The sequence below is a fragment of the Cebus imitator genome, unplaced genomic scaffold (assembly GCF_001604975.1).
Source record: "Cebus imitator isolate Cc_AM_T3 unplaced genomic scaffold, Cebus_imitator-1.0 Scaffold370, whole genome shotgun sequence".
NCBI classification, from domain to species: Eukaryota; Metazoa; Chordata; class Mammalia; order Primates; family Cebidae; genus Cebus; species Cebus imitator.
The window spans coordinates 415295-425441 of record NW_016107685.1 but is presented as its reverse complement, the minus strand read 5'-3'; the positions used below and the strand labels follow the sequence as shown (position 1 = coordinate 425441).

Sequence of the window (10147 nt, the reverse complement as noted above, 5' to 3'; positions counted from 1 at the left end):
TAGTTAGGTCAAGGGTGCTCTATATACTTGTGATTACAGTTTATTATAAAGGATAGAAGGGAACAGCCAGATGAATAGGTACATAAGGCAAGGAAGAGGAAAAGGTGTACAGTTTCCATGCCCTCTGTGGCATGCCACCCTCCCAGCACATCCATGTGTTCATCAACCTAAAAATTCCCTAAACATCACTTCTTGGAGTTTTTAATGTGAAATCTCATCATATAGATCCGACTGATTAAATGACCGGCTATCAGTAATTAAATACAACCTCTAGCTCCTCTCCTTTCTCTGGAAGTCAGGGCAGGATGTAGGGCTAAAGTTCCAACCCTCCATTCACAGAGTTGGTTTCTCTGGTGAGCAGCCCCCATTCTAAAGTTATCTAGGGACCCCACTATGAATCACCTTATTAGCATAAACTCAGGTATGGTCAAAGGGGCTCTTTATGGATAACAAAAGACAGTCCTACCACTCAAGAATCTCCAAGGGTTTTAGAAGGTCTGTACCAGCAACCAGGACAAGGACCAAATACACACACACACACACACACACACACACACACACACACACACACACACTTGTTACATCACAGGTTACCCCTTGGTCTTTGACCATGGATTTTTTTTAGCAAAAGGATCACCTGTCTGAGCAACATTTTGAGGAAGGAGTGTGGTATAGAAATAGGAGGCTTTTAACTCATTTTTCCAATTCATTTGACTATAGATATTGGCATTGTAATTTTTTACCAACAATGCAAGTGTAAGACCAGATTACATTATGGTAGATGTAACTTGAAAAATAAAAAGTCAAAAAATGCTGGCACTTTGCTAGAGCCCCATTCAGTCCTTAATAATTAGTTCAGTCTTTTATCATATTGCATGAAAATGTCTCCTGGGATGAGGCCACTCCAGTTTGCAGGCTTCCATTTGATCCCACCTAGTTCCAATAGCAGGAGTGGTATCAGCAATAGATGGTTTCATCCTTTGAGGCATCAGATATAATTGAGTAAACGAAAATAACATCTTTTGCTCTGAGCATCCTTCAAGGTGTTAAAGTACTATTGAGTTTCCCTCATTCCAGAACCCATTTTTTGTTTCTTTATCCTCATCTACCTTTTCTCCTTCTCTTCATTTATAGAAACTTTTCCACCTTTGGAAGGGACATTACGTTCAACCACTGTGCTGGTCTAATTGCAGGCAGCAATACTAATCTAGCTAGTAACTCCCCATCAGTCCACTGCTATTCATATAGGTAGTGTTACATAGTTATAGAAATGGGCTATTTTTACCATTAGACAATATAACTGCATTCATGGTCAATCCTAATATTTCTAGATGAAGTGAGGGCACAATCTGCTCCATCAGGCCTGTAGGATTTCTGACATAAAGTTTAGAATATAGCTATACTTTGTTTAGGAATCATCACTGCCTCCAGCATTTGCAGTTGCAGCCTTAAGCCTGTGACCATGAAGTAGGAAAAGCAAATTTGAGGTGACATGGCGAAGAAAGAAGAAAGTAGAGTCATCAGTCATCTTCCCTGTGGGAAAAAATACATAGTCATACCAGTATCTTCTCTGATTCCCCATCCTGCTGATCTACCAGAAGACCAAGAATCTATTTAGTGAGGACACTCTTTCACTGTCTCCTTGTTGTTGAGTGTGTGCACACATTTGTGAAGGCATGCAAGCCAGCTCTTCATGCTTTTATATTCTCCCATTTTAGGCAACTAGTGTTTCAAATGCCCATTCCAGCTCTCTATTGAATTGTTATATTACTCTGAGGAAAATATCTCTCTGCTCATTGTTGAGATTATAGGTTGTGAAAGGTGTTCCTCAGTCTGAAGAAATGTTACTTGGTAGTCCAAATTGATGCAATATCTTCTATTCTGATTCTTTGACAGTTCTCTGAACATTTGCATCTAACACTGGGTAAGCAAAGCCAAGTCCAGTGTCTGTTCCTGTCAAAACCCACTCATAGCCAGCATCAGTCCCACCTACCAGCTATGCTCAGATCTTCTCCCAGTGACTCCAACACCGCCATCTGCAGTGTCTGTCTCTTATTTTTGGAAGATAAAACCGTTTTTAGTGGTATTTTGTGCTTGAGAGGTGCACCAGGAATATGTGTAGAGTTAATCCATCTCAACACTGCTGCAGGCCCCCAATATCCATTCATTTCATGGACCCAGGCGACCACTTCAGGCAAGCAAACTGGAATATCTACTAGTCAATTCCAGTCACCTGCTGAACCTACAAGTGGATTTTTCTGTTAGACATCAACATACCTTAATGGAGTACCAACTTACTCCTTCCCAGATTCCCTTGGTGATTTTCCTATCACCACTATTTAAAGGGTATGCCTTTAATAGGCAGTTTTCCATTTCTCTCTGTCTGGCCATATGGTCAAGCCATTGGTCACCATCCAGAAGGCATTAAAAACTCAAGCAGGGGGTTTTATCCTTGTCCAATTCTTCCATCACTATAAGAAAAATAGCACATTATGTTGTCCATCAAACTGGTTTATTTTTATCTTCTTCCAACATAGAGGTGGCCTTCCAAATAGGATGCTGTCCATTCACCTTGAAACTGTTATCTATAAACCAGACAACTCTCTGCTGGTCATGTGAGAACTATTCACAGGGTTCTATCCATATAAAAGAATCTGGCATCTCCTCACAATATTCCAAAGTCAGTCCTGGGGAAGTCTACCTGCTCCCTTAGTAGTGTATTCCTATTTTGACATAAGAAATATATGTTTGGGTTCTGCTCGCAGTTACTGACACAAAGATCCTAAAACCTTTGGAACTTCTTGGGTGATACCCATACCCTTTGTTTTATGAGGTGAGTCTCAGCGGGCTCTTGGATAGCTTTGGGATGGTGACTGGTCACCAGCCATGATTAGAGGTGGAGAATTTTCAGCCCTACACCCCATCTTCCAGGGAAGGGAAATTGGCTAGAGATTGACTTAATCAATTGTGTCTATGTCACTAAGCCTCCATAAAAATCCGTAAAACACTGGCTTAGGAGAGCTTTCAGATTGGTGAACACATTCACTTGCCAGAAGGGTGGCATGCTTCAACTTCATGGGTCAGAAGTGCCTACGCTCTGGACCCTTCCAGACCTTGACTTAAGTACATCTTCATCTGTTGTTTATCTGTATCTTTTATCATAATCTTTATAATAAACTGGAAACATGTTTTCCAGATTTCTGTGTACATCATAGCAAATTATCAAATCCAAGGAGAGGGTTGTGGGAATCCCTAATTTGTAGCCACGTCGGATAAGAAGTGTGAATGATCTGGGGACCTACTTCTTGTGACTGGTGTCTGAAGTTGGGGTTAATCTTGTGTAAATAAGCCCTTTGAGGTCTGCAATAATTCAGGTAGTTAGGGTCAAAATTGAATTATAGGACACCCTGTTGGTGTCCAGGAGTTGGGGAATTGGTTGGTGTGGGAAAAACCCTATATTTAAATAAAATTTAATCTGTGGTAAAATACATATAACATTGTGTTCACCATCTTAATCAGTTTGGTAGTGTTAGGTGTATTCATATTTACTGTGGAAAAATACATAAAGCATTGTGTTCGCCATCTTAACCAGTTTAATAGTGTTAAGTGTTTTCATATTGTTGTGCAACCAATCCCCAGAACTTTTTCATCTTGCAAAACTGAAACTCTATACTCATTAAACAGCAGCTCTTCATTTTCCCCTCCCTCTAGTCCCTGGCAATGATGTTCTACTTTCTGTCTCTATGAGTTTAACTAGATAATACCTCATATAAGTAAAATCATACAGTATTTGTCTTTTTGTGTCTGATTTATTTCACTTAGCATAATGTCCTTAAGGTTCATCCATGTTGTAGTCTATGTCAGAATTTCCTTCCTTAAAGCTAAATAATATTTCATTGTGTGTATATAGAATAGTTTCTTGGTATTTATGATGAATTGGTTCCAGGACCACCAAGAATACCAGGGATGCTAAATCCCTGATTTAAATGATGTAGTATTTGCATATAACCTGTACATATCTCCCCATATACTTTAAATCATCTTTAGACTACTAATAATACCTAATACAACGTGGATGCTACAGAAATAGTTTTTATAAGGTATTGTTTATATTGTTTATAGTGACAAGAAAATGAAGTCTGTACATGTTCAGTACATACACAGTGTTTTGTGAAATATTTTTGATCCTCAGGTGGCTCAATCCATGGATGTGGAACCCACAGATATGGAGGGCTGACTATGCTACATTTTAAAATTATCTGTCCAATGGACACTTGCATTATTCCCACTTCTTGGCTATTTTGAATACTGTTGCTATGAGTGTGGGTGTCCAAATATCTAAGAACCTGTTTTCAAATCTTTTGGTTAAATATCTTTAAGTAGCGTTGTTGAATCCTATGGTAATTCTATTCCTAATTTTTTAGGAACTGTCATACTGTTTTTAGTAGTGGCTATACCATTTTATATTCCCACCACCAGTACACAGGGGTTCCAATTTCTCCACATCATCACCAACACTTACTCTTTTTGTGCTTTCGACAATAACTATCCTAATTGATATAAGATAATAAGATTATTACATTTTCCTCAGTCACGGGGTGGGTTCAATTAATGTCCAAGATCGAGCTAGTAATTGCCTCAGATGTAAATTCTCTACTTCAAAGTCTCTGTAGTTGTTGCTGGGAGGCCTCCCAGGCTTTTGCCGCAAGCCCCAATCTACCCTCTGCGCAGGTCCACTGAACAGGTAATTTGTCCTTTCTAGTACTTCAAGTTTTATTCTACGCTGTGTGGGCTTGTACAAACTTATTCCTTTCTATTTAGCAAATATAAGTACTATTGCTTAAAGGTGGAATTTATATACCTTGTGTTTTATAGTACTAGGTAGGGAAACATTCCCCAGTCAGACACAATATCCATTCCCAAAATACATTCAAAATATCTTCAGGTAAAAGAGACACAATCATTTCACATAAAGCCTATGCAAGCATTCCAATTTTTGCCCAAACTTTGATCTTGATTCTATATCATTTTTTGTAGAACAGATACCCTGTTTTAGGGGCCTCTGCAACCCCTCTCCCACAAATATGGAAATAAAGGAAAACCTAGAGTTCTTGTAAGAGAAATTCCAGGCATCTAGCTAGCCCTGAGAAATAAAGTTAAGGAACTTCATCAAATTTCTTAAATGAATAAGGAACTTGATAAGCAAGAAAGTAATAGGAACTTAAAACAATAACTATGGAAGTTAGAGTCAGGAGATTTTTTTGTTCCCCTATAGACACTAAATATAACATCTTAACATATGTCCCTGAGTTGTCTTTCAGAAATCCAGATCCCACCAAAAAATTCCATGGCTAGGTAGACCTCAGATAACAGGGACTGGGGACTAAACTCTGGCAACCCTTCTTTGTTCTAAATTTCTTCCTGAGGGGCCTGGAGGGAATCCCACTCAGGAGCCAAAGCTCATTCCTTTCTGCTGACTGCAAATTCTCTTCCTTCACCAACTGCAAATCAGAAAATCTTTGAATCTACCTCTGACCTGGGAGATCCCCACTTCAAGAGATTTCTTCCTTTTGGGCCAATACCAATGTGTAGCCTCCATGTATTGACTTATGATTTTGCCTGTAACTTCTGCTTTCCTGAAATTTACATTTTCCTTTAAAAAACCTTTATCTGCAAGCCATTAAGAGGTCAGAATTTAAGAGTAGCTGCCTGGTCTTCCTTGCTTGGAGCTCTGCAAATAAATCCCCTCCTTTTTCCTGCTGCAAACCTCAGTGTGCATATCTGGTCTTATTGTGCCAGGAGAGCAGATTTCAGGTAGGTTTCATTAATAAATGGCACAACTGAACCCTCTGGAGTGATGGAAATGTTATAGATTTTGATGTAGATCATCGTTACATGGATATACACAGATGTAAAATATAGGCAGTAAACTTGATTTTATGAATAAATTTATAAACTTAGCATTTTTAAGTTAGCATTCAATAAAAACATTAAGGGCAGTCATTCAAAAAAATACAAATAGAAGGCATAACTTCTTCATAGTAGAGGAAAAAGAAAGACAAATTATTACAGAAAAAGGGAAGAAGGATGAAAAAAAGAAGAAAGAAAGGCATGGTTGATAGCAAAGATTTAGGAAGAAATTGCAAAAGTGGTGAAAGATATAAGCATCACACAAAACAGACTAAGGTAAAAGGTTTTTATGAATAATGAGGATCATTACATAAAAAACGTATTTACCAGAAATACATAGCAATTTTCATTTTTTATATATCTCACCATATTACCTTAAATTACATGAAGCAAAATCCAGACATAAACACAAAGAGAAATTTACAAATCCACAATTATGGGAAATTTTAAGAGCATTCTAGTGTTTGCCAATTCTATCAAATAAAAAATCAGTTAGAAAGGGGAAGATTTAAATATTACAAAATAAGAAAGAACATCATCCAACATTTAGAGAATACAGTTTCTGCTCAGTATATATGGAACATTAATTACACCATATTTAGGTCACAAAGCAAGTCTCAACGAAAAACAAAGGATCTCGTACAGAGCATATTAAAAAATAACCAAAAGGCACATATGTTTGAAAATTTACAAACATACCTCTTTATAATTTATGAGCCAAAAAATAAATAATAAAAATAAGAAAATCTTAGGAACTGAACAACAATGAAAACAACATGTATTACAGCTCAAGGCATGATATTAACCAGTACATAGACAATAAATTTTAAACTTAAATATAACAATTAGAAGAAACATTTTTTAAACCCTTAATGTGCTAAGTGCCTTATGTAAAAAATTAGAAAAAAATGATTTAAACTACAAATCCAATAAATGTAGAAAGAAGAAAATAAAGACAATAGCACCAAATAAGATTATTTTAAAAAGATTAGCAAGTTAAAGAAAAAATAAAACTTCTAGCAAGACTAGTCACAAAAGAGAAAACAAAACAAGGCACAGATAAAATAAATTTGAAAATATAAACAAAATAAATGCATTCTTAGGAATGTATATCTTGAAAAAAAAGTCAAGAGAAAATTCTTAAAAATCTGGATAGACTCAAAACTAAAAGAAATTGAATCACTAGTTAGTTAAAATATACTTAAAACACAAGCCCAGATGGTGTTTCTAAATAAAGTATGAGCAAACAAAATTTATCAATTTTTAGAAAATGAATACATTCCTTGGAAATGCAATGTTTTAACAATAAAAATCTATTGCTATATTTCATCACATGAACTAATGTGATGCATTTAACTTCCATTCTGGCATGCTAAAAAAAATTCTAAAACTTTAAAATTGTTCCCACTAAAGTCAGAAATATCATTAAAATGCCTGCCTTCACAAACTCTTTCAAATTTATACACCTACTGCAATAAACCAATATAATATATATGTGTATATAGACTTCTCATGACTGTGTTAACTTTTCATCATAACAGCCTTTGAAAAATGTATACCATTTTTGAATAAATAGCCCCTAACCACATTAAATCAATACGGTAAAGAAAAATGGGTTTTAGATATTACTATTTCAAGCAAAGATATGCTCATCAATTTACTTTTCATGCTTACTTCTCTATTCAGAGAATATCGTATGGAACAAACTTGAATTATGTAATTTGCTTGAATGAACCCAGAAAGTTGTGCTATGCCAAAGTGTACTACTTCTTTCCAAGAAAGCATGCTGGGGTGAAGGAGTAAAGGCTTGCTTGTTATGCTTGCTCAGGGGGTACTTTGATAACTGTCCAAATGCTTTCATGTTTTGCCTAAAGCTGACTTTCTGTGCTATATCCTTTTTTAAAAAGGCAGTTTGAATACAATATGTTGAAGGTTGAAAAACTGAAGAAAGGAGAGCAGAAGGGAAAAAAATGGTGCATCCAAAAAGACTCTCTCCTTTGGCCTCCACCAACCAGCTCCCACTATAGTCTTCTCTTCCCCTTTAGCAAGTGCACAAAAATTTTATATTAATTTTATGTACAAACTTCATTTTTAAACTTGTAAATTGTTACTCTATTTTTCAATAATTGAAAAATGATTTTTTAACTTAATAACCGTAGTAATTTAAAAATTTCATACTTTTTTTTTTTCTGTTTAAAAATAGTTTGGGTAACTTAGGTTGGGATCATTATCATTCTTCTCATACAAGGTATTAGAAAAAGTTTTTTTCCACCTAACGGCTTTTCCCTGAGCCAAAGAGCTTTCAGAAAGCCATTAAAACCGTTAAGCCCGGGTCAGGGGAACAGGAAGTTCAAGACTAAAGGGAAAGACAAAACTGCCAACCTTCCCGACGGCGAACCTGCCCAGCCGACCAATCACAGGCAGGCGGGGCGCGCCTGGGAGCGGGACTGAGGCTGAGGTTCCGGAGAGTCTGCTACTACGCGCCGCCCGACCGGTAGGAGCCACCCGCAACGAGCGTGCCCGAACGCCGCGACTGGCGCCGCCTCATCGCCTCCCGCCACCACTGACCAACCGTTTGACCCGCAGCCATGGTTGAAGCGGATCGCCCAGGAAAGCTGTTTATTGGGGGCCTCAACCTCGAAACCGACGAGAAAGCCCTCGAGGCTGAGTTTGGCAAGTATGGCCGCATCGTCGAGGTGCTCCTGATGAAAGACCGAGAAACCAACAAGTCGAGGGGCTTCGCGTTCGTCACCTTCGAAAGCCCCGCAGATGCCAAGGCCGCCGCCAGAGACATGAACGGCAAGTCCCTGGATGGTAAGGCCATCAAGGTGGCCCAGGCCACCAAGCCGGCATTCGAGAGCAGCCGGCGGGGCCCGCCGCCCCCTCGCAGCCGCGGTCGGCCGAGGTTCCTGCGCGGGACCCATGGGGGTGGCGGCGGCCCGCGGGGACCCCCCTCCCGGGGCGGGCCCGATGACGACGGCGACTACCCGGGGGATTTCGACCTGCGGCCCTCCAGGGCCCCGATGCCCATGAAGCGCGGGCCACCGCCGCCGCCGCGCAGGGCCGGCCCACCGCCCAAGAGGGCCGCGCCTTCGAGCCTGGCTCGCAGCGGCGGCGGTGGAATGCGCGGGAGAGCCCCGGCCGCGCGGGGGCGAGATGGCTACTCAGGCCCGCCGCGCCGGGAACCGCCGCCCCCGCGCCGCGCCCCATACCTGGGCCCGCGGGAGGAGGGCTACTCGTCCAGAGACGGCTACTCGAGCCGAGACTACCGCGACCCCCGGGGTTTTGCCCCCTCGCCCCGAGAGTACAGTCACCGCAATTACGGCCACTCCAGTGTGCGGGACGACTGTCCCTTGAGAGGCTACGGAGACCGAGACGGCTACGGGGGTCGCGAGCGTGACTACGGGGATCATCTGAGCGGAGGCTCCTACCGAGAGCCCTTCGAGAGCTACGGAGACCTGCGCGGTGCCGCCCCGGGGCGGGGAACCCCGCCATCTTACGGAGGAGGAGGCCGCTACGAGGAGTACCGGGGCTGCTCGCCCGACGCCTACAGCGGCGGCCGCGACAGTTACAGCAGCAGTTACAGCCGGAGCGACCGCTACTCGCGGGGCCGAGACCGGGTGGGCAGACCGGATCGTGGGCTCCCTCTGTCCATGGAAAGGGGCTGCCCTCCCCAGCGTGATTCTTACAGCCGGTCGGGCCGCAGGGTGCCCAGGGGCGGAGGCCGTCTAGGAGGCCGCTTGGAGAGAGGGGCAGGCCGGAGCAGATACTAAGCAGGAACAGACTTGGAACCAAAAGTCCGTTTTCAAAGAAACTAACAAAAAGAAGAACCTGTTACGATAACTACCCAAGGACTAGTAACTACCCAAGGAAGAGTTGTTTTTACGTTTTAAAAATTTCCTGTTAAAATCTTCTCCATTTTTATGCTTTTCGGAGAAAAATCTTAAAATTCATATAGTTTTGGAGTTGTTAACGTTTCTTTCAACAAGCTCATGTTAAAAGTCTATGAACCTGAGTGCTAGTCTTCTTATATTTACAAGTAGAAACTCGATTAATGGCTTCTTCCCTTGTAATTTTTCCCGATAAATGAGGCAAACAGTTCTAAGATCTTGCATAAACATCTGCTCACCTAAAATGGAAAAATGGATCATTCTGCTCATTTAAACCAACTAGATTTTGGGTGGCGAATGGGAGGGATTGTTGTATGCTACTCCTAAGATTTCGAGATATCTTTCAA

General features: G+C 40.8%; 1 protein-coding gene across 1 annotated transcript; it reads left to right on the top strand.

Moving 5' to 3' along the window:
* The first annotated feature begins 8410 nt into the window (after positions 1-8410).
* RBMXL2 (RBMX like 2) lies at positions 8411-9916 on the top strand. The gene has a single exon (XM_017507191.2). The coding sequence runs from the start codon at positions 8499-8501 to the stop codon at positions 9681-9683; it is 1185 nt and encodes a 394-aa protein (XP_017362680.1). The 5' UTR covers positions 8411-8498; the 3' UTR covers positions 9684-9916.
* The last annotated feature ends 231 nt before the right edge of the window (positions 9917-10147 follow it).